Genomic DNA, 27,421 nt, shown 5'->3' with positions numbered 1-27,421 from the left:
AAAGGCAACAGCGAGAGTGAAGGCTCAGAGGGTGGGCTGGGGCCCTGCCTTGGCTGAGGGGACAGGAAAGGCCTGGCCTACATGTGCTCCTGGGTCACTGGGGGACCCCGCTCCCAGAATGCCCAGGCCAGTGGGTTGGGGCTTCCAGGCCTCTTCCTCTCGCCTGGGCAGGTGTAGACGGGGTGAGGGGCACTGGGGCGCTGAGGGGTGGGTGGCAGCTCCACGGGAGGATAGGTGGCCCCCGAGGTGGTCCTCACTCCCCAGAAACGGAGGTGACAGCAGTGTTAAGATCGATCTCGTGACTCCACTTTTATTGGGAAAACCCTGCACGATTGATTAAGAATCAAAATCACACCGTGAAATTCATTAACACGCAGATTCCAAATCACCACAAATTATTCTGATTTCCGTGAGACGTAGCGCCCAAGAGGAGCCCCGTCCGGTGCAGAGATGGCGACACCCTCTGCTCCCCTGCGGCTCAGCAGCTGGCGAGGAGAGGTGCCAGCCTGTGCGTCTGCCCAGCTGATCAGACGAGGCAGGGGGCTGGAGGCAGGGCCCACAAGCAGAGAGGGGCTGGGGGACCCTCCTCTTTTCTCCGGAATGGGTAGGAGGAGCTGCCAGTTCAAAGTGGGGAACTTGAGCGTGCCTGTCCCTCTGGAGGATGGCTCACCCAAGTGAAGCTCTCTGGGGACAGCGGTTGGCCTGTCCCCCCCATTGGAAGCTGTGGCTTCAGGAGCAGCTCCCCGACAGCTCCCGGCCCCAGTCAGTATCTCTGGAAAGAGAGGGAGGGAGCCAGCCCCCGCCCGGAGCCCCTGAGCCGGTGCTCAGGCCTTGATTGGGCTTTGGCTTGTGGGCATCCTTTGTGCAGCATGGGCTGGGCCTGCCCTGCCCTGCCTGCCTCCTCCCCTGCGTCCTAGAGGCTGAGGGTGGAGTCCCCACAGACCCTGTCCTGGCCGGCCCTCTGTCTCCCCTCAGAAGGTCCCTGGGGCCGGCACACAGCTATGCTGCTTACCGGCCACACACAGGGTGGGCCAGGTGCCGGGGTGCGCGGCCTGACCCCCTGCCACTGTGTCCCGAGTATCATGCAAGTGATGTGGGGGTCCGCGATCTCAGAGATAAGAGGGACCCTCCCCCCGCCCAGCCAAATCCTAGTACCCACTGGCTGGGAAGAGGCAGTCTGGGTGAGCCCCCAAGCCCAGGTGGAGGGGCACGTGGCCCACCGGATGTCTGGAGCCTTGGAGGGGTGGCCAAGGCCCAGTGGGTGGGTGGAAGGTGGGATGGGCTGGGGGGGCTCCTCTGGGCCTCCCCTCTCAGGCTTGGGCCCCAAACCCCCATCAGGATCCCTCGTCAGGGCCCCTGCGGGGCACGGTTAGCTGTTCATAGGTGGGCAGCGCGTTGCTGGGCAGGAAGAGCTGGGGGTTGATGGAGCCACTGCTGCAAGGCTGGGCTACCTGGGCCCCGCCCTCGCTGGGGGGCCGGCTGCTGGGGGGGCCCCCGTGATGCAGGGAGATCAGCTGCTGCAGCAGGTCTGTGATGAGCACCAACCTCTGGTCCAGCTGCGTCACCTGTGGGGACAGGAGCAGAGGGGAGCTGGGCGGTGGTGGCGGCCATAGTGCGCAGATGGCCCCAGGATCTGGGCTCCTTGAGGGCGGGGGAGGGGCGGGGCCAGGCCCTGGTCTCGCCTGTGTATAGAACACGTGTGTGTGTCCACAACGTCCGTGGCCCTGCGTGCCTGCACTTGAGCGCACACGTGTGGGTGGGGTCCCCGCTCTGCAACCCCCTCCTGAGACCTGGAGGCCGAGCTTCCTGGAAGGGCTGATGGTCCCAGGCAGGGCTGCTCCCCTGCCTGCTGCCCTCCACTGCCCCCCACGCTTCTACCAACGGCCTTTCCCATGCTGAGCACCAGGGCGGCCCGCCGCGGATGAGGTGGGGCAGGATGCGCGGCGGGCAGCAGGCGCTCAGCCAAGGCTGCTGGACGGCCGTGAGGGGACGGGGCTGAAATGGGCCCAGGGGTCGGAGGAGGGCTTCAGAGCCCTCAGAGCAGGAGCGGGGGAGAGGCAGAGGTCCTGGCATGAGCCGGGGTCTGGGGGGAGGCACAGCTCATCTGCGGCCTGCAGTGCCCTTGGGGTGGTTCCCCCAGGGTCCCCGTTAGAGGACCTCCTTGGGTGCCTGGAACACCGGGAAGACTAGAAACGTGGGGGAGGGAGAGGAGGTGGCCAGATCATCACCGATAAGGGCCAACCTGCAAGAGCTCTTCAGGGGAGAGTGGCTCGGCCGAGGGTCAACACCGGGGCTGAGGACAGCAGGTAGGGCTGGCTGTGGCCGGCTGTCCAGTTGGACAAGCTCACTTCGTGATGTGTGTGCTCTGGGCCTCCCTGTGCCAGACGGCCCCTGGACCTCTCTGGGCCCCACTGAGGGCTCGGATATCTCTGCCCTAGGACCGGATGGAGCTGGGTGCTGGTTGGCCTGGGGAAGAGGCCACAAATCCCGCGGAGCTGGATCCCCAGGCGGCCCGGGCCAGGGTTCAGGGGTGGGGAGGCAGTCACAGCCCTTCTCCCGCAGTGGACACTGAGTCAGAGGGGACAGGCAAGGCTAGGATAAGATGAGGGGGGGTCTCTCCTGAGTTGAGGTGCGGGTGAGGGTCCCTTAACCTGAGACCCAGCGGCAGGTGGGGCATGATGGGGGCTGTCCTTCCCCAGGGGAGGAGGCCTTGGTGACCCGCCCCCACAGCCTGGCACAGGGGCTGCGCTGTCTTCCAGGCCCTCCCAGGCTCTCTGCCCGCTCTGCCTCCTCTGACCAGGTGGGGCCTGAGCTTCCCCCAGGGACAGGGACAGCTGCATGTCTGAGGCCCCATCGCCCAGGCCAGAGGGGTCTAATCTCTTCCCAGACAGATCTGATCTGGGAGCCGGGGCTATAAAGGGAAGGGTGTGGAGCCTCTCTGGTTTGGTGGAGGTGGGGCCTGGGCCCCTCACTGAGCACCCTCACCCCTGCACTCCCCCAGCTGCCTGCCAGACACCCTGGTTCCTCCACTGAGGCCACCCCACAGACACAGGCCCTGAGGCCCCAGGAGAAGGGCCTCATTCGGGGTCCTGCAGCCCCCACCTGTAGGTTCCAAGCTGGGGATAGGAGAGTGGCCCAGGAGGGTTGAAGCAGTCACCTCGGGAGGGGGCTTGAGCAGGAGGTCCAAGCTGAGCTTAGATGGTAAGGCCCATCTTCCAGAGAGAACAGGGGTGGAGGGGACATGGAGGGGACTTGCACAACATCACATCCAAACCCCGTCCCAGAGGCTGGCCCAAGGCCCCCAGGGCCCCGCTGCCAGCCTGCTCAGTCCCACTGCTGGCTTGCGCCCTGGGAGGCCCGTGGGAGACCGCACGCCTGGCAGCCTTGAACGAGCCTTGAATGAGGCTGGTCCCGCAAGGCTTGCGTTGCCGAGCTGTGCCGGCCCCAGCATGGGTATTGATTGGTTTGGCATCAATTAAAGCACCAAATACATTACAGAAGAAAATCTGTGGTTTCATACATTTTCACTTTACGGCACTTGAACATCTGTTGAAGCCCCCAGAAGTACAAGTGGGTATGGAGGCCTTTATAGGGTGTTCTTGGGGAAGAAGGAAGTGGAAGAATGACTGAAATGGGGGGGGGGTGCGTGGGGCATGGCTGGAGAAGGGGCTCGTCCCAGGGCTGGGAGCGCTCAGGTGAGGGGGCGCAGCCCCTGCTGGGGAGCAGGCGGGGGGCTGGCCCCAGGCCGAGCTCGTGCTCTGGTGTTTCTGAAGCTGCCTGTGTGGGTGCCAGCCCTGGCCCTGCTCGGTTCCAAGCCCAGCTTGGCCCCTTGGCGGCTGCTCATGGCAGATGGAGCTCTGAGGGGCGCACTGGGTTTCCTGGTCCCAGGGGACGTGCCCCCATTAGCCAGACTGCTGGAGGTGGTGGGGGAGCCGGGGGTGAGCTAGGATCTGGGCCAGAATCCCAGAGCTGGCCTGATGCCTGGGCCTCACGCCTCCTCCTCCTCACACAGGAGAGGAGGTCTAGGGAGGAGGGTTCAATGCCACCACTAATGAGACGAGAGAGGGGGCAAGTGGAGAAGCCGGCCGACTGACCAGACTCCTGCCAAAGCCTCCCAGCCGCTCGCCGAGTCCTCCTGGTCCTCCGGCCGCCCTCAGGGGCCTCCTGGGCCCTCCTGGACCCCTGCAGGGTCCTCCTCCTGCCCAGCCCCAAGCCTGCTGGACAGGGCCTCTCTCCATCCCTGGCCCAGCTTCAGGGCGTGGTGACCGCTGGGTGGGCCAGGCCCTGCGGCGCCCTCCCAGCCCCCCAGCCCCCAAGCCTCCTGGAGCCTGTGGCTGACCCGGTGCCACACAGCACCCAGGGCCACTGGCTGCTCACCGCTGACGCTGGGCTCCCTGAGCGTGCCCTGCGCCGCCCCGCCCCCCAGGCCTGGTCCTGGCCTCTGCCCAGCACATGTGGGCCCCCCTCCTTCTCAACGGCTGATCCTATAGCCCCACGGCGCGGGGCGAGCTGGGTCAGGTGGGTCTGGGTGGCCATGTCAGACCCGCATGGCCGATGGGCTTTCCGCCCTGGGCCTCAGTTTCTCAGCGGGGCAGGGGGAAGTCCCCTCCTCCCTTAGAGGGTTGTCTCGAGGATGGAGCAAGACGGCCCGGCGTAGGAGCCCGTGCTGGCCCTGTGAGTGTGACTCACGCCTGCTACCTTCTCCTCCAGAGCAGAGGGCTGGGCTGTACCACTTCCCAGGGACAGTCCTGGGGTCGCCTCACCCTGTGTTATCCTCCGCCCTGAGAGCAGGGCACGGTTATCTTGCTTCGGATTTGCTGGGGACGCCAGCAAGCCCTTCAGTCGGCCAGAGGGAGGGCGTGGCCTTAGCCAGACCCTGGCCACCGAGAAGCGTGTCCGTCCGGGCGGCTGCCTGGGGGAGGGCAGTGCCTGCTCCGGGGACCGGGCTGGTGCTCCCCCGGGTGCCGCTGGGGCGCGGCAGTTTGGGGGATCTTGGATTTCGCCATTATTTGCTGTTTGATAGTGACTGAAAGGGCAAGGCCAACAAAAGCTCCCTTGTTCCCTCCTCAACTCACCGAATTAATAACCATAAGACGACTTGCGGCCTCAGAAGAGAAAAAAGCAATTAGAATAACAGGCAGTTAAGAGAGCCCGGGGCGGCTGGTGATTAAACCCAAAGCGACGGGATTCCTGTTTGATGTGGTTATGAATTTGTTTTCAAAAGAAAATCTTGAAAAAGAGTCCTTCAAGGGAAATTTTTGCAGAATCTGCTGGGCCTCGATCCCAGCTCTGGACCCACTGATGGCCCTGGCCTCGTGCGGGCCTGGGGCTGTCTCGGCCACACTGGCCAAAGGTGTGCAGGAGACAGGGGACACCAAGGCCTGGGGCTCGTGAGGGGGGAGACCCCACCCTGGGAGGCAGCTTAGGGTGGCTTCAGGGTCCCTGGGTGGGCAGTCCACCCTGTCACCCCTCCCCAACATATGGTTTGTGAGAAGCCCCCACCATGGGGCAGGACACAGGGTCTGATGAGTGAATTCTGATTGGCGGGGAGCAGGGCCCGTGCCCACCCCCATTACAGGGCCTAGCCATGTGCTGGCCACACCTGGGGTGGCAAGGCTGCAGCAGGCCACTGCCTCGGGCATCAGGCCCTGCTGGACACCGGAAAGACTGAGTCTGCGAGAGAAGACACTGCCCCCTGGGACCTCATGGCCCCTGAGTAGGTTTCAGGTGGACCTGCCCCTCCCACAACCACCCCCGGGACTTCTGGGTCCTTCGTCTCCATAGAATACCATTTTTTGCCCCACCCCATAGGCTCTGCCCCTGCCCCTGCCCTTGCAAGCTGCTGCCTGAGGGGGGTGTCACAGTGACCTATGACTTCTGCCCCCTGTGCCCTCCAGCACACGCAGGTGATGCTGAGCACTGGTTTTTAGGGTAATGGGTGCCACTGAGAGAAACCACACAAAGCGGAGGGCACTGGCTGCATCCCCACATCCCCACATCAGTCTAGACCCTCTCTCCACTGACCATGACAGGAGGAGGGCCACTCTGACGTCGTAGCTGTGGTCTGCTGTCCTCTGACCCTGAGCACCCAGGCTCAGGCCAGGGATATACCCAAGACCACCGACTAGACCCCACTGGGCCCCAGGCCCAAACTCAGGCCATGAAAGCACGGTTTTCCCGCCCCATCATTTAGCCCCTTCTCAGCGCCCACCCTGTTCCCTCTACATCTTCCTCAGCTCAGATAAAGTCTCCAAATCTCAGCATCATGTTCCATATTCTGTCAGCAGAAACCAAGAGACCCCTGCCCGCCTGTCCATGGCCCCCAATTTATTATGCTAGGACTATTCCAGTAGCTTGCCAGCCAGCCTTCTCCCACAGCATACTTCTACATGGTGGTCCTTTCAAAACGCAAACCAGGTCACATCACTGCCCTACTTACACCCTCCTGAGTGCCCGTCTCATTCCCAGGAGAAGCCTACGTCCCTCTCATGGCCCCCAGACCTGCCCCCTGTGCTCTCTGACCCCCTCACTTCTTCCATCCTCATTCACTCTGTCCCAGGTCACTTTGCTGATCAAACGTGGTGGCACGTACCTGCCTCAGGGCCTCTTCCCCTGCTGCTCCCCTGCCTTCATCAGCCACCCCTCATCCTCGGGTCTCACCAGAAGCATCGATCTGAGGCCACCCCACCTCCTGCCACGGCCCTCAGAGTGTGGTTGTATCTGTGCGCCCCTTAGCTGGTTCTCCCACCAGAACGAGCCTGCTCCCCTACCCGTCCCTGCCAGCACACACAGGGCCCAGTTCATGCGTGTGGAATGGATAAGGTGGGCACTACTTAACCTGGCGCCTCGACTCAGAGCCCCGGGAACCGTCCTGCCCGCGGGACCTCCGCGCCTCCTCCGGGCTTGGGAACGCCCCTCCCGCACGGCGGGAACACGGGAATAACACCCGTAAATCACCCTTTCGTTAGAGCCCGTGGGGCTGGACCGTCTCAGAGAGCCTGGTATGAGTGGAAATAGATCACAGCGCTTCATAACGTCGTAATTTATGGCAGGAGACAGTGTAATTGTGTTTATGACTTTGTTTTAGTGCTTTAGCTCTTGGAGAACTCAACCGTGTTTCTAGCCACTGAGGTTTTACCGCCCGTCCCCGGGGCAGCCGGTCTGCCCGAGCGCTCTGTTCTGCAGCAAGCGGGGCACTCATCTGGCTCGGGGGGGCAGCTTCAGAGCCGGGCCCACGGCTGCAGGGCTGGGTGTGCACTGGGCGCGTGTGTAAGGCTGCGATGCGCACATCCGTGTTTGTGGGCGGGCCCCCGAGGGAGGACGTGTTTTGGGTGTACGTGCCCATGTGAGCAGGTCTGGGTCCATGTAGATGGCTTGGGTACATGGACAAGCTGCCTGGGTTCATGTCCTGCCTCTTCTGCTTCCTGGTTTCCTGGTTGGGTGACCTTGGACGAGACACTGGCCTCCCTGAACCTCAGTTTCCTCATCTGTGAAATGGGGATGATAGCAGAATTTCCCCTAGTAGGATGTTGCAAGGACTGAATGAATTAATGCGTGAAACCACTGGACACAAGGCTCAGCATCTGGCAAATGCTGATCAAGTCTCCTTTTTTGTTTTGTTTTGTTTTGTTTTGTTTTGTTTTGTTTTGTTTTGTTTAATTGAAGCATGGTCAGTTCACAATGTTGTGTCAATTTATGCTGGTGTACAGCACAAGGTTTCAGTCATACATGTACATACTGAGTCTGTTGTTGACAGTCACTGTCGGTAATCACTGTAAGCACGTGTACCATCATGCCTGTGTGTGGCGTGGCCTGACTGTGAACGAAGATTCCTGCACAAGGCCAGTCAGCATGTGTGTGTGTAGACGTGTGCATACGAGAACTTGGGCTTTACAAAGACAGGGAGAGTGTGTCCAAGAATGCACAAGCCACCCTGGTGTGGTTTTGCACAATTCCTTGCACCTTCCACCAAATCGTTCCCTGAGCTGCCAGACAGCGCAAGTGTATCTGCCTGCACCTCTCGGCCCCTGGGCCTTTGCACGGGATGCTCAGAGTGCGGGCAGTGGGCGCCCCACAGAGCATGGGGGGAACTCTCCTGACTGGGAGACAGATCCTCTCTGCCCATGGTCACTGATACCCCAGCTGTTCTGCCTGGCTCCTAGGGTCCTCTTGCCAGGCAGAGTCCAGACTGGGGGTGCACCTTGGCCAGAAGAGGTGGGTGATGTGCAGTGGTCCCTGGGGTGAGTGCACTGGCTGGCATCATGAATCAGCCAGGGTGGGAGTTTCAGAGGCTGCAGACCAGGGCCTCTGTCCTGGCTGCTGTCTCTCGAATCTCTCACTGTTCTGGCTCCTGGGTGGCCAGAGGGAGCCATGCTATCAGGTGACCTGAGCCACCACCATAGTCAGCCACGCCTCAGCTGGGTCCTCAGGACAGCATGCCAAGTGGCCAAGGGCCTGGACAGTGCCACCACTCACCCCGAGACCCTTCCTGCTGAGCACCCCTTAGGAGTGCAGGTGGCTTCCCTCTGAGAGAGCATCATTATGGGGAGAAGGCCCTTCTACCTGCCCCAGAGACACAGGCTCACCCAGGGCAGACCCACCAGTGCCTGGCATCCACCAGGGGCCCTCAGCAGTGCCTTGTTCCAGGCTGACCACTTAGAGGGGTGCGGCTCAGCACCGTTACTGCAGGCCCCCGTCTCTCCTGCGATCACCAGCCAGGAACACCTCACCCACCCTCCACACCCAGACAAGGACTCCCGCCTGCTGGCACCACTCATACACACATACCCTCAAGTCTGCACCCCAGCTCTGCACTCTCCCTGGGCCCCAGAACCTTGTCTCTACCACATGCAGGTCTAGCAGCGTCTTGGAGCAGCAGATCCCAAAGAGAACTCAGACTTGCCCTGAGCCTGCCCCCAACCCTGTCCTCCCATCTCAGAAAGTGGCGCCGACACCCACACAGAGCAACAAAGCATTGCATTCCCCTGGTGCTCATCCACCTCCCACCCATTCTCTGCAGCACACACTCAGAATCCAACTCCCTCAGACACCCCTTGCCCAGGCCAGTGGCATCCCTGGCTGGCATTGTTGCCACCGCCTCTGCTTGACTTGCCCCTACTCCCCTGCCCTGTTCGCTCCAGACCAGCCAGGCTGAGCTGCCTCCCTCTGCAGAATTCCCAGTGCACCCAGAGTGAAATCTAACCTCCTTCTGCAGCCCCTGGGGCTCTGCGGCCCCTCACACAGTCCTCCCTGACGCCCTTTGCTCAGATCCTGAGCATATCCCTCTCGATCTTGCCCCAGGGCCTTTGCACGTGCCATTTCCCCTGCCTAGAAAACGGTCCTCCACCACAACACATAACCTCAGCTCAAATGAGCGTGGCCTTCCCTTCCACCACTGAAAGCTCCTGAGGCCAGGCCTTAGACCATGCCACCACTGTCATATCCCAAGAGGGTCTCCCCACTGCCAGGCAGCTCCAGCAGGGGCCTCGGCTCTGCTCTCCTCCCACTCTTTCACTCGGCCACCACTGCCGGAATGTCTTCCTGGATTCTCACATGGCTCACGGCCTCACCTTGATCACATCTCTACTCAATTCTCCCCTCTCACGAGGCCTCCCTGAGCTCTGAGTGAAATGCAGCGACCTGCCCCCTAGACCTCGGTCCTCCATCTACTTTCTTTTCCTCCAGGACACACACTGACATCACTGGTTTATTATGTTTTTTGTCTCTTGCTGCCCCTGTCCAGGGCAAAAGTCCCCTGGGGACTCTCAGTGCGCTGTGTTTACCGATGTGCTGGGTCCGTAGTCCTGGACGCTCAGCCACCTCCTCCCTACCCCCCACCTCTGCTGGGGCCACATGTGTGCCCAGAGTTGTTCACGATCACCGCCTCACTGTGTCCCGCTGAGGCTGCCCTGTGTGGACTCAGGGAGGACGGCGTAAGGGAGAGCTTACAGAGGGGTTAGTGGCAGAGTTGGGGGCTCCGGGCAGCACACAGCCCCCTGAGCTACACAAGAGCCTGTTCACTTGCCCCAGGCTGGAGGGGGACCTGGGCAGTGGGGCCAGGACTCATGGAGGCCAGGAAGCTGCCCACGGCCTCCTGGTGGGTAGGCAGGGGAGCCCCTTGCCCAGCATGGGTGGGGCTTAGGCCTCCCAACGTGCTGGCCAGCCCCTAGCCGGGGCTGGGAGGTGTCCCACAAGCAGAGGCCAAGTGGGGGCGGCTGCCCGCCCTGCCCACGCCGGGCAGCCCCAGGCTAGCTGACGCAGCCGCCCTGCTCGGGGCGGGCGAGGGGGAATGTGGGGCAGCTGGAAGAAGGCGCTGGAAGCCGAGAGGCCGTGTCTGTGTTGGCGGCGGGCGAGGCCCCACCTGCACTTGATTCCCCCCTGCCTCCCCCTCCCGCACTGCCCCTCTGATGAGCCTTGAAGTCCCGGAAGCCAGGGGGACGCTGGGCAGAACACTTTGTGCCGGGAGCCAGCGAGCGCTCGGCTGCCCCAGCCAAACCCCAGGCCTGGGCGGGTGACACACGGTCCAGTGACGGCAGGCAGGTGGGCAGGGACTGCCTGGCAGCCCAGACCTCACTGTTCCATCTGCCTCTGGCTGCTTTTGGCCAGGCCTGGCTGCCCTAGAGTCCCCCATCCTGTGGCCACTGGCCAGGGCGTGGGCAGTTCAGGACCCCTGGGCTCCCCAGCCCCCAGGCTGCCCAGCAGTGCCCCTTGAGGCTGGCTTGCCCTCCCTGTAGCTCTCCACAGCCAGCAGGCCTCCCTCTGTCCTCACACCGCAACCTCGCCCTGCGTGAACCTCCGCTGGCCACCCTACTGCTCTCGGGATGAAGACACAACCCTGCCTCAGCCAGAGGGTCCCTCTTGGCCTGGGCCGTGTGCCCCACCTCGGCCGCTGCCCCTCCCTGCCCCGCACTGGCTTCTGTCAGTTCTGTGTGTGCTGTGCCCTTCTCTGCCTCAGGACATTTGCACCAGCCCACTCGCTTCCTGGGACTTCCCACCCCGCTCCTGAGCCAGCAGACCTGTCTCGTTCCTCAGTCCCCCAGGCAGGAGTCTCCTCCTTAGAGGAACCACCCCTCTTGGTCTCCCTGCCATCACCTCCGCGCTCTGACCCCTCCAGCCACTCAGTCTGCCCAGGCACCACCCACATTGTCGGCTTCTTAAATGTCCACCTCCCTGAGAGCCAAGCCATCCCTGACCCGTCACCAGCTGGGGGTCTCCGGGCCTGGGCCGCCTTCCTAGCAGAGATGGGACCGTGAACCTGTCCTGCAGCTCAAAGGGGAGATTCAGGCGATGTGGCTGGGGTGCCCTGGGGGCAGAGTCTAGCTCCTCTGGGCAGCTCCTCAGGCCTGTGGGGGTCAAAGGAGCCCCAGTGTGCCCCGCAGGATCCCAGCACCCCCAGCTGCTCTGCCCACCTCCCCAGAACATGCAGCCTACTATGTCTTCTCTCCACACCTCTCCCAGGCCACCCATGGCTGTTCCTGCTCAGTCCAGGACTATGATCTCTCTCTGGACACCTGCCCAGCCTCCGGGCTGCCCCCTGACTGCACTGGCCCCGGGAGCCTCTTCCCTGTGGACCCCAAACCTGCTGGCCTCCAGGAGAGCGACCACGTGCCCCCTGCCCAGGCAACATGCTGGGCTCAGCTGGAGATCCTGCTGTTGAATTAGCCCTTTACAAGGGCTCGCCTGACCTAAGTAGATGTGAGTACCCTTCGAAAACATTCTCCCTAAAAAGTAAAAACATTTCAAAGAAACAGCCCCTTTGACCTGGCCCGTCTCACTGCAGCCCCTCCTTTCCCAGGTAACCATCTCAGTGAGCTGGTATTTATCCTTCTAGCCATTTCAAAACATGAGCTGGCGCATGCGATCCAGGCTCGGTCCGTGGCTTTAGCATAAATGGTAACGCAGCTGCTGCGGCTCCCTGCTGGCCTGCTCTCACTCAGCACAGGGTTTGAGGCTGCCCGTGTCGAGACATGCCCACGGAGCCCGCCCCTCGGAGCGGCGGTGCAGCGAGCCTCTCTGCGGCGCTCTGGAGGCACCGCGTTGTCAGTGTGCACACGGGGAGGCTGGGCGGTGCACAGCCAGCACCGGCTGCGGGAGGGACCGCTCTCCAGCAACGGCGGCAAGGCAGGCCCTGCCCTTCCTCGGCGTTCCATGACGGGCTCCCCCCAGAGCCCTGTGCCCCCCCCCTCCACTCTGCTCCGTGCTGATCTGGAGGCGAGGAGGCCCCGCCCTGGCCTGTCCTCCTGTTCCCCGAATGCACGAGGACAGCTCAGCCTCCTCCCTTCTCCCCAGATCACCGCGGCCTCCCGCCCGATCGCTCATGCTCATTCTCCCAGCCCTGACACAAAACAAACACAACTCTCTTTTGACTTTGCCCCTCATGGCCACTGCTGCCATCTCTCCTTGGCGGTGTGGGCCCAGGCCAAGCAGTGCCCGCGTCCAGCACTGCACACAGACCCCCCACGAGGGCCTCCCCTGGGACGTGAGCCGAGGACCAGCAGCGGACTCTGCCTGGCTCCGTGATGCCGCTCCCTCCATCACCGCTGGGGTCCCCCTCTCTGCATTGGCCGGTACACGGGATGCCTCGGCTTGGCTCTTGGTCCTTCCCTTTGCTACACTCCCCATCATGACCTCATCCAGCTCGTGGCCTCATGTCCAGCCACATTCTGGGGACCTCACATGTACATCTCCAGCCTACACCTGGGATTACACGGAGCTGCCCTCAGGCTGCCTCTCCAGGGCGTCTCAAGGCACCTGGAGGGCAGCGTGTGCTTTTAGTGGACCTTACGTCTCCCCTTTATCTGCTCCTCCCATGATTTCCCCACTCAGCTAAGAAGTCAGGCCAGAAACCCTGGGGTCACCCTGACTCCCCTCCCTCTCAGGCCTCTCATCTGATCCAGCCACAAAGGCACCCACCACGATCAAGGTTGGAGACTGTCAGGGCCCAGCAAATCCATCCAGAATCGTAGGCTCCTCCCACCCCCGCGGCCACAGCCCTGGCCTCAGTCACCAGCATCTTCCAGGTGCTGCAGCAGCCTCCCACCTGCTCTCCCACAGCCACTCCTAGACCCCAGGGGCGGGGGCAGGGCATTAAAACGGGGGCTCCCCATGCCCTCAGAGTCAGGGCCAGGGTGCTTGCAGTGGCCCAAAGGCCATCACGTTCTGGCCAGTTCCTCCCTGCTGCCCTGCTCCCTCTGGCCCAGCCCCGGGGACCCTCTGTCCAGGCCCTGAACTGCGCCTGCTGCCTCCATCAGTGAGGCAGGCTCTTCCCCTACGAGCATCCAGCTGCCTCTGCCCTCCTCCAAGCACTCACATAAAAGCCCGTCGCGGGCCTGCGCCGGTACTGCTTCTGCAAAGACGCCCCTGCCCTGGCACACCTGCGATGCTCAGCTCCTTGAAGGCAGGGCTTCTGCTCTGTTTTGTCGCAGCTGCTAGCTCAGTGCCTGGCACACAGTAGGTGCTGGTTAAAGATTTGCAGAATGGGTGGATAACGGCCACTGGAGGCCAGAACTGTCCAGGTTAGCCCCAGGTAGGGCGACCAACAGAGGGGCTTGGCCAGCATGTGTGTGTGTTCACGTGTGTGTTCACGTGTGTGTGCACAAGTGGAGTTCTATCTGAGCTGTCCTGGGCCCTCCACTGGGGAGTGGGTGAAACCTGACAGCTGGCACGTGGAGCAAAATCCAGGGGCGGAGTCAAGGTCTGGGGGACTAGGGTACAGGCTAACCACCCCCAGCCCAGGGGCCCCACGCCTGCCCGCCCTGCAGGAGCCAGCGTGTACATTCTCCCGGCCTTTCCTGCCTCGGTCCTGGCCTGGAAACTGCGGCCCCATGACTCAGCCGGCTGGGGCCGGGCTGCAGCTGCAGCTGACCCAGGCGGGTGGGCAGCCCCTGGCCCCTGGGCCCCCTGGCCCCCGGGCCCACACCCAGGACAGGGCTGCCCCACCCCCACTTCTGGCTCCTGCTGCTAGGACAGGGTTTCCTGAATTAGCCCTCCAGAGGCTGGAAGCAGGTTGGAGGCTGGGTGGAGGGGCTCTGGGCTGGGGTCCCAGACCCTGGAATCTGGATCCAGCCTCTTTCCTGGCACCCGGAAGAGTCTCGTGGGGAAGGAGACGTGGAGCAGGCCCCAGCACAGGGGCTGGAGCGCCCTTCCTGGAACCTGCCTTCCTGGGGAAGCCGCAGGGATTTCCTCCCCTCTAGGACCAAGCCCCGCAGCCTGCCTGGCACTGGAGGCCTGCTGGGGGCTTGGGTGGGCCTTCCCCACCTCATGGACGTGTCAACACCCTCCTGGGCCTGTTCCATCCTGGCCTGTGGGGCCCATAACCCCTGAACCAGAAGCCCCTCCACCCATCCTTCCTCCACCCAGCACCGGGCTCCCTCCCTGACTCTACTTGCACAGTCTGGGAGACGGGGAGCTCAGTCCCCTGCCAGGAGGCCCGGCCCCCACGCACTCTGTGTCAGGGGAGCTGGAGCAGACCGCCTGGGGCTGAACCCTTTGTGGAGGGGCAGCCCAGGCAGACCCCGAAGACAGGCCCCTGGAGGCTCAGGCTGGGATGGGAGCGGTTGGGAGTGAAGGTGGGAGACAGATGGCGGGGTCTGGTGAGCCTCTGGCCCTCCATTGAGAACAATGAGGGGGCCTCCAGGGCCCCTCATCTTTTTGCCCTCCACCCCCTCCTTGGTGCTTCCTCTTGGGGCAGGTCAAGTGCCCACCTAGTCTGGGCTCTGCTCACCCCTCACCCTCCAGCTCAGCCCAGCATGGCTCCTGCATCAGTGGGTCATGACCCACCCACATGGACACGTGGCCATTGGGGCCTGACCCGTCACCGAGCTAGGCAGGAGCCCAGTGTAGGGGGCATCGGAGGCCTCTGTCTGCCCCGGCAACGCTCTTTGTGCCTAAGGGGGACACTGCCGCCCCTCCTCTCCACCCTGAGACCCGCTGTCCGGGAAGTGGGTGAGGAGGCGGGGGAGCAGGTGCGGCAGGAAGTGGCCGGGGCTCCCGGCCAGGCCCCAAGCGCTCCAGCCCCGTCTGGACATACTTGGCAGGTCCCGCTCACCTCTGCTTCCAGCCCTCCCCCAGCTCCCTGTCTTCCCTTCACCACTGCTGCCTGTGGCCCCCCTCCCCGCCTGGGGCCTCTGCTCACGGGGCCACAGCTGGGCCCCGCCCTGCAGCGGGCACGGAGGACCGCCCGGTCCCCTGTGTGCGCACGTGAGACCCGCTGCTCAGCCGCCCCGAGCCTTCGTCTGTGCCTGCACAGGACAAGGGTGCGAAGGGACAGTCCAGGAGGCGACAGAGGGCCAACGGCACCTGCCCCGTGGCCCTGGGAAGCCCTCTGTCCCCTGCACTGTACACCTCCTTGCGCACTTAGTCACTGATAGCACAGGCTGCTGTGACCACGGGGGACAGGTGCCCGGCAGACCTAGAGCCCAGCTGCCAGGCCCGGGAGCCCTCCCTGGGGCTCAGGCCACCCACTCCTCTAGGTGGCCTTCAGAGATGCCCTGGGGGGGCGCAGGGCATGAACCCCCAGGGCTCCAGGGTCCTGGGTGGGGCGGCGTCCTGTGGGGAGGAGCTGGGGGGAGCTGGGCCTGTGCGGGAGGTGGGGGCCTGGCTCTCAGCCTCTTCCTCCCCCACCCGTACCCAGCCTGGGGGCACAAGAGGGAGGCTGCAGGGAGGCTAGGGGTCACCTGGACGGAGAGAGGCAGTCTCTGGACACAGGAGCCTCGCTCAGTCCAGGACCCTGGGGCTCGGGGGGCCCACTCTGGCCCTTCAGTGCTGGCCGCCCCAGGGTCCCGGGCGCACCAGGGTCCCGACCTGGCTTTGCTGCCCTTGGGTCTCTAACCTGCCAGCTTCTCCGGAAGCCCCTGGGCCTCTTGCCATTTGGGACATGAGGCGGGGCTATGTCCCCTGTCATCCTGTAGCCACTCCTAGGGCTTCTCCAGTGGTCTTGGCTGTATCGGTGCTCCAGGGGCGTCATTTGCATCCCTGACCCAGCGCTGCCTCCTAACCACGAAGGCCCAGCAACTGCCCCAGAAGCCTCCTGACTCCTGGACGGTCTGGGCCCCTGTCTGGCGGGCTGGCCTTCCACAATGGCCTGCCTGTGCTCCCCAGGGGTGTGTCTCCTCTACCCGCAGGCGTGTCCATGGGAACACGGGATGAGAGGGTATGGGAGAAGGCCAGAGAGGGGGTCTTCAAACCACAGAGCCCAAGCCAGACCACCTGTGGATCTTGTGCAGGTGACAGTGCTGCCCCTCACTGTCCCCACCTCAGTCCAGCCTCCACACCAAAGCCGGTGACCTTAGAAGCCCACCCTTGACCCCTAGGTGTGTGGCCAAGTGGCCTGGGCACTGGTGGGGACAGGGCGGGGTGCCCTGGCAGGGGGTTGGAGACCCGAGGGCAACTGAGCGGTGGGTGATCCCAGGAAGGCGCGCGATTCCCGGAAGGCGAGTGGAAGAGCAGGGAGGCCTTCACCCGGGAAGGAGGCCTGGGCTGGCCCGCCGCCCACGTGGCCTGGGCTGACCTGGAGGCTGATGAGAGATTCAGGCCACCCTGTGGCCCCCCGCCCACACTTCCTGCTCTTGGGGCCGAGAGGAAGAGCTCCTTGGGACACTGGGCCTGGGTGCGGGGAGCCCGCGCCGACAGGACCAGGCGTGGTCCGCAGGCGTCTGGGAGGGCCTGTCGCAGCCAGCAGGCTCCCCATTAGGGCCTGGGTCTGGCGGCCTTGGGGACCATCCTTGGTACCACTGGGGTCACAGCCCCGGGAGGCCCCACCAGGTCCATCTGTCAACCGAGTTAAAGGTGGGAAGGGGGTGCCCACCAGTGAGCCCTGCTCTCTCACTGCTGCCCCATCTCACACGGCCCCCGCCCCCTGGTACCAGAGGGCTCCTGTCCAGGGACCAGGCAGCGCTACGTCTGCACATATGGCATGAAGGACACACCCCGCCTGCCTCCTCACCTGCTCTCCTGCTCTTCCCAAACCTGGCAGTCCCCCTCACGTTTTCCCCAGAGCCCTAGCATCTCAGCTGGCCCCCTCCTCCTCGCCAGGGCCCCATCAGACCCCCTCCTTCTCTCCCTCCCTTCTCCAGTTTCCTCACCATCAGCAAGCAAACCCACCTCACGAGCGCCCACGTGTGCTGCTAGGTTTTTACCCTTAATTCCTGACCCAGAGGCAACAGCTCAGTCCTCCCCTCTGTCCCCTGGCTCTGCCTTGGTGTTTCTAGACCACACCCGTGCACTGCTACTCCTTGCTTCCCGGGTTTCAGGCACTATCTAGGGATGGCCTGACACAGAAGACGTGAGATCAAGATTTCATTTTCACAACTCCTGCCATGCCCTTATCCTTCCAATATATAGTGGGATGCTAGGCTAAACATTTACTGTTTGCATTTTATATAAACATTATGTGACTTTATATTTCTATGTGAATGCTGTTTTCAGTTAAGTCCTGTGGACTTCTATGATTATAACTTTTTGTTTTCCCTGGGATTAGAAATTGCCTTTATGTTTTGCTTAGTTTTAAATGCCTCTGTCATTAGTTCATTCTTGGACTCTCAGCCAGAATTGTAAAGGTTCCAAATAAATAAATACCCTGTTGAGAACACCAGCTTTATTATTTTTAATTCTGGAAGTTTCTTCCTGGGGCCCTAGAAACTAGTTACTCTCTTGGCCTGCTGAATAATTGTGTTGCTAGACTTTCTTTCCCTCATGATGTTGGGAATGTCCTTGGCCCCTTTTTTGGGGGTGGGGTGGGGTGTTGGAGTCCCCTGGTTCTTGGATGCTGTGTTTCTCTTTCTTGGTTTTCCCCCTACTTTTGCTGAAGCAAATCCTCAAATAACTTTCTGAGAAAAGGCATGTGATAGGTAAAACTTTTGATTGTGCTTGTCTGAAAATGTCTTTAATCTACTCCCAGACCTGAGAGTTTGGTTGGATATAGAATTTTAGATTGAAAAGAATATTTTTGGTGTTGCAGACAGTGAAGTAAACAGAGAGGGAAGGACACTGTTCTGCACCCATTTCATCCCTGGGTGCTCCAGTTTGGCTGGGACCCCCTGGGTGGCAAAATTCTCTTGATTAGGCTCCCGCCACTGCCATTCTCTCAGCAACAGCTGGGACCAAGCCCGTTGCCCTGAATCCAGTCCATCATCTCTTTGCCAGCTGCTCTCTCTGCCTCCTCCCTGCCCCCCATAACCCACCCCACTCTACACAAAGCTCAGAAACACATAAATCAGAGAATGTCACCTTTAGGCTTAGAGCTGAAAACCTACCTGTGGCTTCTGATGGACTGAAAATAAGCCTAAACACCTTATGGGGGCTGCCAGGTCCCAACCTGCACCCCACCATCACCTCTTCCCACTCACCCGAGCCCCACTGGCCTGGGTGCTGCTGTCGCCTGACACTCTGGGCTCTCTCACCCCAGGACTCAGGATGGATGCTCTCAGCTGACAGTAGGCACTTTTTAAAGGTTTGTTGAATGGCTTAGTGAACAGGTAGGTGAGCGGGTCAATGCCACTTTAACACAAGAAGCACAGGAACCACCTAAGGCCCATGGGGGTGGTGGGGTTAAGGGTGTGGGGAACTGGGGAGTGGGATGGGGGTGGTCAGAGCCTGGTCGTTAGCACCACAAGGCTCGAGTAGGGACTGAGGGTGGCCTGGGCAGCCCTTCCTCTGCTCCTGGACGACTGTCAAGCCCACGCCCACCCTTGTTCAGTTTATGTTTTGATGCCACCTCCCTGGAGACCCCCCTGCCCACCTGCCCCACGGCTCACTCGCCACCCACCCACTTCCTTCCTCCTGGTCCTTGCTGCTCTGTAACTCTGTGTCCCACCCCCGGTGGCCTGCTGGCTTCTTGTCTGTCTCTCCCTGGACTGCGCCTCCTGGGGAAGGGGTGTGGGTGGCCTCCCCGGCACTTGGGGCCACTCCTGGCAGGTGCTTGAGTCACTGAGTCAGCAGATCTGGGATGGAGGCAGGGCTGGGCCCCGAGATGAGGGATGCCCGGGGGAGCCCCACTTCCCCTGCGCCCCTCTCTGCTCTCCCCCAGGCCAACTGGTGACAGGCTAGGTGGGCCGGGCAAGCGCCGCCCCCCCCCCCCCCCCCCCCCCCCCGCCACCGCCAGCTGCAGTCTGCCGGGGTGAGACCTGCGGGTGAGCAGCAGCGGGAGTGGGGGAAGGGCTCCGAGCCGGGGCTTGGCGCACGCCCGCCCAGCCCGTCCTCTGAGTTTCCGTGACTGTCTGTGCGTAACCGCACGGCGGTTTCCATCAGCGCTGCCAAGTGGCGGCTGCCGGGCCTGGCCGCGGGTTCTGATCCCCAGCAAGCCTGCTCTCTGTCAGGCAACCCCGGGAAACTGGGGAGCATGGGGGGTGCAAAGGGTTAAGCTGCCCTCACCCCGTCTCAATTTCTTCACTTCTAAAAGGCTGGGCCCTCTTTCCTCCCAAGTCGCAGCTGACGTGAAATGCAGCCTTAAGATGCAGCTGACATGAAAAACAACAGCGCTCCCTCGGAGAGGCTCTGCTGCGGGCGGGACGGCCCCCCGCCCCCCAATAATTACTCAAGACATCGGCATGAGCCGGGCCGGTTAGGTAACAGGCTGCCTGCTCCGGAGACTTGTAACTCATAGGCAGCTACACATGATCTCCGCAGACAACAAAATCGTTTCCAGGATGGCGGGGAGGGCGAGGCCTCGGGGAGGGGGTTCGGGGGCAGGAGGGGCTGAGACCAGGCCGGGTGGGGGTGGGTCCGAGGGAGGCCTCCCGGGGGCCCCAGGGCTGCAGCCTGGGAACTTGGGAGCCAAGGAAGCGTTTGTGGGACGGAGTTCTCTGCCCACTCTCTGCTCTGGTCCCTGGAGGGTGAGGCCAGCCTGGTCCAGTCTGTTACTGAGCAAGGCATGGGAGAAACTCATTCATACTGAAGTGTGAGTGACTGACCATGTTGGGAGCATGTCCCCCTCCTCCGTGGAAGATAATTAATTGTCTGTTTACTGTCCATGGCCCCATTGTACATGACTCCCTCAAGGGCAGGTCCACATACTTTCCCCCGTGTTCCCAGCGCCTAGTACATAGCAGACATTCAAAAAATATTTGTCGAGGAGGACGACATCTAACCCAAAGAAGGAAGTGTCAACAGTGTAACTTCAGGCACATGGGGTGGGTGGGGCCCCCCTCCCTGGCAGCTGATGCCAGAGGGATGCTGGCGAAAAGACCGTGGACGATCCGGTCCCCTCCGAGCCTGCCCTCTGACACCCTGGGCTCCTGGAGCCCTCCCACAGGAAACGCCCATTTCCCTGGAAGGACGCTGAGCCGAGGAGGGTGGAGGACTCGGACTGCGTGGGTGGGGAGGGCCCTCCCCCGGCCTCTCCCGGCGGTCTGGGTCGGCACTGGTGGCCCTTCCACGCCCAGGGAGCATGATGTCCGGGGCCGCAGCTGGAGGGAGGGTCCAGCCCAGGCCTGGCCCCAGCCACACCTCAGGGAAGTGGCACCTCCCACCCTCTCTGGGCACTTTTCCTCTGTGACCATCTCCGGCCACAAGGATATCCCTCTCTACGTCCATCCGGCCTTGGTCTCAGGCGCCAGTCTGAGGTCAGGCACACCAGTCCTGCACTGTCCCCACGTGCAGACCGACTGACGCACAGACCGAGGTGTGGGCGGTGGAGCTGCCCCCTCGCTGGGCAGAGCCAGGCTCCCTCAACCAACACCCGGCTGTCCCCGCCCCAAATGCCGACCTCCTTGGCCTGCCATTCAGGCCACAGGGGTTTATGAAGCACCTGCGTGCTGGCACGGGGCTCCCGGTGGCCCAGGCGGTGTGACTCGCGGCCCCGGTCAGGTGAGCACAGCGCCCGGTGGGGTCGGAGTGGATAGAGCAGTGGCCCTGAGGCGGACCAAGCAGGAACCCCGTGGCCCTGCGGGGCCGCACCTGATGGAACGTCCCTGGCCTTGTTCCCACCCTCTTGAGGGCACAGTGCACCTCTTCCTGAAGTCACCTCCCCTAAGCTTCTGGGACGCCTGAGATTTCTCCCCTGAAATCTCTTGCTGGGCGTCCTCGTCCACAGCCTTCTCTGTTCCACTCCGATCACCCTCAGTGTCTATTTTGCAGTCCAACCTCACCTCTGAGCCTCACACCCTAACTGCAGGCAGGTGCCCCCATGCCGACATCACAGAGACGCAGCACGTTGTCCTCTGCTGTGTCCCCTCCTGGGAATCCGCTCGCCCTCCCCTCCCCCACTGTGTGGCCAAGCCAGAGCCTGCGGTTGGGGGGGGGGGTCTTTCCTGATGGTCCCACCCGCATATCCAACCCGTCCCCGGGTCTGAGGATTTCACCCCCGAGCATCTTCTGAACTGCCTTTCTTTCCACCCTGTGGTCCTTTCCGCCTCCTCCCTCCCAGGACCTCGGGCATGGCCCCTCACCTCTCTTCTGGCCCCCGTGTCAACCCCCATTCTAGTCAGACGGTTGCTGTTGTGGGATGATTTCATTACATGCACACGCTTGCGTGTGTGTGAGGGAGTGTGGGTCGGCAGGTGCGTGTGAGTGTGACCCAAAGGATGCGTTCCCCGTAGAGCTTATGAGAGAAAGACCCAGGCCCATTTCTGGGGCAGCTGCTTCCAAAGCTTCTCTTTGGCAGTTCCCTTATCAGCTGTAAGGAACGCTTGCCATGTTACTTCTTGAGATTTATCAACTTCGGACGCCCCCCACATAATCCCTGCTGAAGGGCGAGAATGAGCTCTCTCATAGCATCCCGTGTGCCCCCCGCTCCCATTACTTCTGAGGAGAGCTTCACCATCATTGTAATTCAGTCCATGGTGAAGTCTACACCCAGAACTCAGCTTCCTTAGAGCCACGGGTCCATGGTCCTCCACCCTGATTCCTTCAAGGAAGCAGTGCCTTCCTTGGGGTGACCCTCTGCTGTTCCAGAAGCCCCTTTGTGCCAGGTTGGCTTCTCAGCCAGCCCTGCTCATCACCTAGGAGGTCTCCCTGGAGGGGCCTGTTCTCTGCTGGGGCCTGGGCTGAGGTCTCCCCTGATGTCCCCCTGACATCCCCCTGCATGGATCCCCCATTGTCTGCCTCCCATGCCTTCCTCCTGCCTTCATCTGCTCCCACATTTTGCTGGAGCACATCCTCCCTAACTTTCTAAGAAAAGGTGCAGAAAGTAAATTTCACCAACTCTCGAGTGTCTGAAAATGTCCTTATGGTGTCCTTGCCCTTGAGAGATACTTTGGCTGGGTATAGAACTGTGCCCTTTGGAATTTTTCAGGCAGCTTTGTAAATCTCTACTGAAAACCAGCCCAGGGTCCACGGTTTGGCAGGCCGCCTGTTAGTTCTTTGGGAAGGTTCAGAAGGACACAAGGACGTGGCAGCTGCCCTTTGGAGCCCAGGTTCTCGGTGGGCCCTCCCTCCCATTTGCGTTTCCTCTCCTCAGCTGTCTCTCATCTCCCTTCCTGGACTGTCTAGAAGTTGGATGTTGAATCTGCTTGGACCGAGGCTCCATGCTTCTTGGCTGTCCTCTCTTATTTTTCCATCTCTCTGACTTTATTCTACTTTCTGGGAGATTTACTTCAATCTTTTACTGTTTTTTGTTTTTTTTTTTAATTCAGCAGCATATTTTACATTTCCAAGAGCTCTTTCTGGTTCTCTAATGGTTTCTTTTTCATAGCATCCTGTTCTGGCTTAATGATTACATTATCCTCTTAAGTTTCTGAGTGATCTTACACATGCAGAATTTTTCATATGGCTTCACTGCCTAACGTCCTTGGGGTGCCTCACTGTCCTCACGCCAAGTGTCCCCTTCTTGGTCAAGCCCTGTCTAGCTCTTCACTCTCCCTCCCTCGACTCTCCCTTGGCCTAGGCTCAGCCCTTGACTTCCTCTCAGATCCACAGGCAGGCAGGCACGTTCCTTCCTGCCTCAGGGCCTTTGTATGTGCCGCCCCCTGTCTGGAAGGCTCTCTCCAACCCTTTGCTTGGCAGAGCTAATTGCCACTCATGCTTTGTGTGCAGATCACAGGGTGCTTCCTCAGATGCCTTTGCAAACTTCCTAGATGGGGTCACAACCCCTGTTATGTGCCCCTGTAGCTCCTTCCAGCACTTAGCAATGATTCTAAGTAAGTACCCGTCCCCAGCCCTGCCTCTTAGAGGGTGAGTCCCATGAGGACAGGGTCTGGTCTTTCTTGTCTGCTGCTGTACTCAGGGCCCAGTACTGAGTTGGGCTCGTATCAGTGTCCCATTGCTTCTGTAATGAGTTATCGCAAACCTAGCGACACACACATTTATTCTCGTACAGCTCCGGAGGTCAGGAGCCTCCTTGGGCAAAAATCCTGGTGCCATCAGGCCTGCGTTCTGTCTGGAGGCTCCGGGAGAGAACCGCCTCCTGACCTCTAGCTGCTCCTTCCTTGACCTTCAAAGGAGCAGGTGGCATCTTCTCTCCTCCCTGATCTTGGCTTCCATTGTCACAGCCCCTCCTCTGACTCTGACCCTCCTGTCTCCCTCTTATACGGACCCTTGTGATGACATTGGGCCCAGCTGGGTAACCCAGGGTGATTTCCCCATCTCAAGAACCTCCACTTCATCACATCTGCCAAGTCCCCTTTGCCACGTGAGGTCACATGTCCACAGGTGCCAGGGACTAGGACGGGGCATCTTTGGGGCTGTCACATGACCACGGCGCTCATCTGTGCTTGCAGAGCAGAGATGTGGTTCCAGCGGAGGGTAACTGGGGTTTCCTTTAAGGGGGTGCCTCAAGGCCTGGGCGGGTAAGGGGGGAAGGTGTCATGGGCAAAGAGATTAAGTTGAGTGAGAGGGTATTGCCCCTGAGCAGGTAGGTGTGAGGACGTTCAGGGGGACAGCACCAGGGCCCCCTCACAGCCCCGGGAGCTGCTGTGAACGGTCTAGAATGACAACAAGGGCAGAAGACAATGTCAGTGACCGGGGCTGGGGGAGTCGGCGCGATTCTGCCCTCACAGGGCCCTTCCACAGGCCACTCCTCCTTGGTGTCCCCTGGGCTCTCCACCTGCTCTCCTTTGCCCTGACTCAGGCCTGACGACTTCCCATCCCATCTGAGCCCACCCAACCAGCCCCCATGGCTTCCTGCTGTTAGCAGAGGCCAAGCCAGTGGGATCCCTCACAACACAGCACGGTTGGAAAGGGAAAAGTAAGGGACGAAGGAAAGGTGTGGGAACGTGGGGGCTGGAGCTTCCAGAACTGATGGATAGGTGGCTGCAGGAGAGAAGAAGGAGGCGGAAGGAGAGGAGGTCCTCCAGCAACGAGCAGAGACCACTGCACACGGTCAAGTAAAGGACACGCGTGTGCCTGGACTTGAAGGGCCCAGAACGCAGAACAGAAAAAACTCAAACAAAACCAGTAACTCAGGAAATCCATAGTATCATTGGCAATTATAATACTCATCTCTCAGAAGCTGCCATATCACAGTGGGACAAATAAACAAAGAAAACAAGGACGCAGAGGAACTGAATGATTCCACTAACAGAAAAGGCCCTGCTGCCTCCACACATATGTGGAAACTTCTCTAAAGTGACTTTGTTAGGCCCAACAGGAGAAGTCAATAAACTTGAGAGAGTCTGTACCTTAAGATAAACTGGAAATCAGTAACACGAGGAGAGCAACAAAGCTGATGTACTTGGCAGTTAAAGAGGAGGGTTCTAAATAATTCGTCGGTTAAAGAGAAAATACAATGGATATTAAATTTATTTAGAACAGATTCACAATGAGAGTAAAACATATCAAAATCTGTAGGATGCTGCCCAAAGGGTATTCAGAAGTTATTTATAGCAGTTTTAGAAAATCAGATAGTTTGAAAATAAATGGGCTAAGCTTTCAGTTCAAAAAGCTAGAAAAAGACCGCTAAAGTAAAGAGAAAGGAGGACTTTGACAAAACAAAGGGAAATTTTTTATGAAAATAGAATTAATCAATAAAACCAAATGCTGTTTTTTTTTGGAAGAGTCAATAAAATAGATAAACTTGAAGCAAGTGAAGTAACAAAGAATTGGAAATGAAAAGGGAGTAATGACTATAGACGCAGAGTGAGTTGAGTAATGATGTTAGTATGATATATTAGTTTACGTCTATAAAATTAAAAACTTGACATGAACAATTCTCAAGGAAAAGATTGACCAAAGTGGCTTATGAAATAGAAAATTCTGATTAACAAAAACCCATTGGGGAAATTGAAGTGATGGTCACCTACCCTCCTCCAGGAGATTCTAAGCCCAGTGTTTTGAGGTATTTATACAGTATTTTAAAGAAGCAGATAAACTGATCCCACACTATGTTTTCCAGTGCATAGGCAAAGATGGGACATTACTCAACGTATCTTATTGGATAAAACCAGGCACCAAAACTGAACAAGGAAATACAAGAAAATTCTAGGCCAAAGCCAGTTATCACCACAGATGCCCAAATCCTAAACTGCACAGTAGCAGATGGAATCCAGCAGCCTAAGAGAGTCAAGATCATATATAGCCCAGGAATGCAAGGACAGTTCAACCTTAGGAAGCCAAGCAATGCTCTAGCTCACATGATCCTGTTTTTGGTGTGTTTTCAACTGGATTTATGTTCCCGTTTGCTGGCTGATGTGTTCCGGTGTGTGTCTCCCATTGGCAAGTTCCCAGCCTGTGCAGGTGCAGGTTGGTGGTGGTGGGGTGGGGTTCACGCCAGCCTTGCCTGCCCTCACTTGTACTCATTTGTGCTGTTTGTCTCCATCCTTCCACCCCTGAGCTCATGGCCAGGCACACGGCAGCCACTCAGGGGATCCCTGTGGAACTTATCTGACTTTCACTGTAAGCCACCACACTCAGGCATTCCTTCCTGATCCAACCATGTTTCTTACATCAGTGGGAGGTGACCTTGGGTTGGAAGGGTAGGAAAGGATGGAGAGACAGGTGCAAAGAGTGTGGGCAGAGTGATGGGAGGCAGCCAGTGGTGATGCCCGAAACCCAGCCTCCCCTCTCCAGTAAGCCAAGGTAGATGGCAGCTGTGGGTCCCCAGGGTCAGGTACTTGGGTTTAGGCGTTTCTGAGTTGAATCAATCCATGGATATAGACTGGCATTCAGATGAGCTTTTGGGCCTTTCAGGGGGCAGAGAACCGAGGATCTGGCAAAAGAGCCCTGGGATGCCTCACTGGGGCCCCCTGCCAAATGCCTTCCCTCTGAACCAAGTCCTGAGCATCTGCTGGTCCAGCACGACCCAGACCCTGAGCACCTCTGGGCCATGCACCCCACCGGCCACAGCAGCACCCCTGTGTGGGCCACCTGGCCGGCTCTCAGGAAACATGGGCAGAGCCAGGCTGCAGAGAAGCACACTGTAAAGGAGCCCGGGGGAGGGCCTGGGGCCCCTCGGGGAAGGCCACCTTCCCGCCCCGGCTCGGTACCGCTGTTCCCTCTGCCTGGCCTTTGCAAGGCTGGCTCCTCGCCATGGGGTCTCAGCTCCTCAGAGAGGCCCTCCCAGCCTCTTCCAGGCCTCTCGTCATGGCCCCCATGTTCTTCCTTTCACAGCACTTTTTATCACCACCAACTTACCCTGTGTTTTGTTTGTTCCTTTGTTTTCTTGATTACTGTCCGTTCTCCCCAGCAGATCACAGCCCCGTGGGAGCTGGGACCTCTGTGACCTAGCCCGCCACTCACGCCTGGGGCACAGGAGTGCGCAGTGAATGTTTGTTGAGTGAGTGAGTGAGGGAGGGAGGCCCAGGGGAGGACACTTCTCCCTGGGGGACTTCTGGTTGGTCTTTTTAAAGGGCAGGAGTGGCCTGGAACCGGGTGCATAAGAAGGTGGGATTCCCAGCAGCAGGACCGGGGCAGTGGCTGGGCGACTGTGCTGGAGGCTGGGCCAGACCCCTCAGGCCGCCTGCCTTCCCGAGAGGCAAGTGGTTCGCTCCCCACCCCCACGGACACAAGTCTGCTGGGGCGGAAGAGCAGGAAAGCCGGGCTGCCGCCCCGCAGCCCGCAGCGCTGGGGACACCTGTTGGGGAGGGCGTGCTGGGGGCCAGGCTGGCAGCTGAGAGCGGGGCCTGGCCCGGGCCAGGGGGAGGACCTGGACCACTGGGCTGGGGGCTCTGGGCAGCTGATGCTGAGGACCTGTGGGCCCGACAGGTGGGCGGGGGCCTCAGCAGCTGGGCTGGCAACAACTGGACGCAGGGGGGGCCACGCCCCGGGGCAGAGCCGGTCGCTGAGCTGTGTGTGGGGGGAGGCGGGCCCAGGGGGTCTGGCATAGGAGAAGGGACAATGGGGGCATTTTCTGGGCCCCTCGCCATGTCCTGTGACAAGCCCCAGCATTTGGCTCAGATGTGCCATGGGCTTTTCTGCCTGAGAAAGTCCTCTTTTTGCCTTTCGGAGGACTCTGGGTGGCCCTAGGATGCGCACACCGAGGGGTACAGCGTGGGTTTCAGGCGGAAAAGGGGTGGAGGACAAGCTTCTCCTGCCGGCGCGCCTCCCGCCCTGG

General features: G+C 60.4%; 1 protein-coding gene across 2 annotated transcripts in view; it reads right to left on the bottom strand.

Annotated features, from left to right (window-relative positions):
- Positions 1-284: 284 nt before the first annotated feature.
- Positions 285-27,421, bottom strand: part of KCNQ1 (potassium voltage-gated channel subfamily Q member 1) — a 320,726-nt gene continuing 293,589 nt past the window's right edge. The window contains exon 16 of one of the 2 annotated variants that reach the window (XM_031448221.2): positions 285-1,565. In XM_031448221.2, the coding sequence (XP_031304081.2) occupies positions 1,335-1,565 (231 nt within the window). In that variant the 3' untranslated portion in view covers positions 285-1,334. The remainder of the gene's footprint in view (positions 1,566-27,421) is intronic. The other variant, XM_031448224.2, reaches the window with a different exon arrangement.

The sequence above is a fragment of the Camelus dromedarius genome, chromosome 12, assembly GCF_036321535.1.
Source record: "Camelus dromedarius isolate mCamDro1 chromosome 12, mCamDro1.pat, whole genome shotgun sequence".
Classification (NCBI taxonomy): Eukaryota; Metazoa; Chordata; class Mammalia; order Artiodactyla; family Camelidae; genus Camelus; species Camelus dromedarius.
The sequence above is the reverse complement of the archived record's forward strand: the minus strand, read 5'-3'. Positions and strand labels throughout refer to the sequence as shown.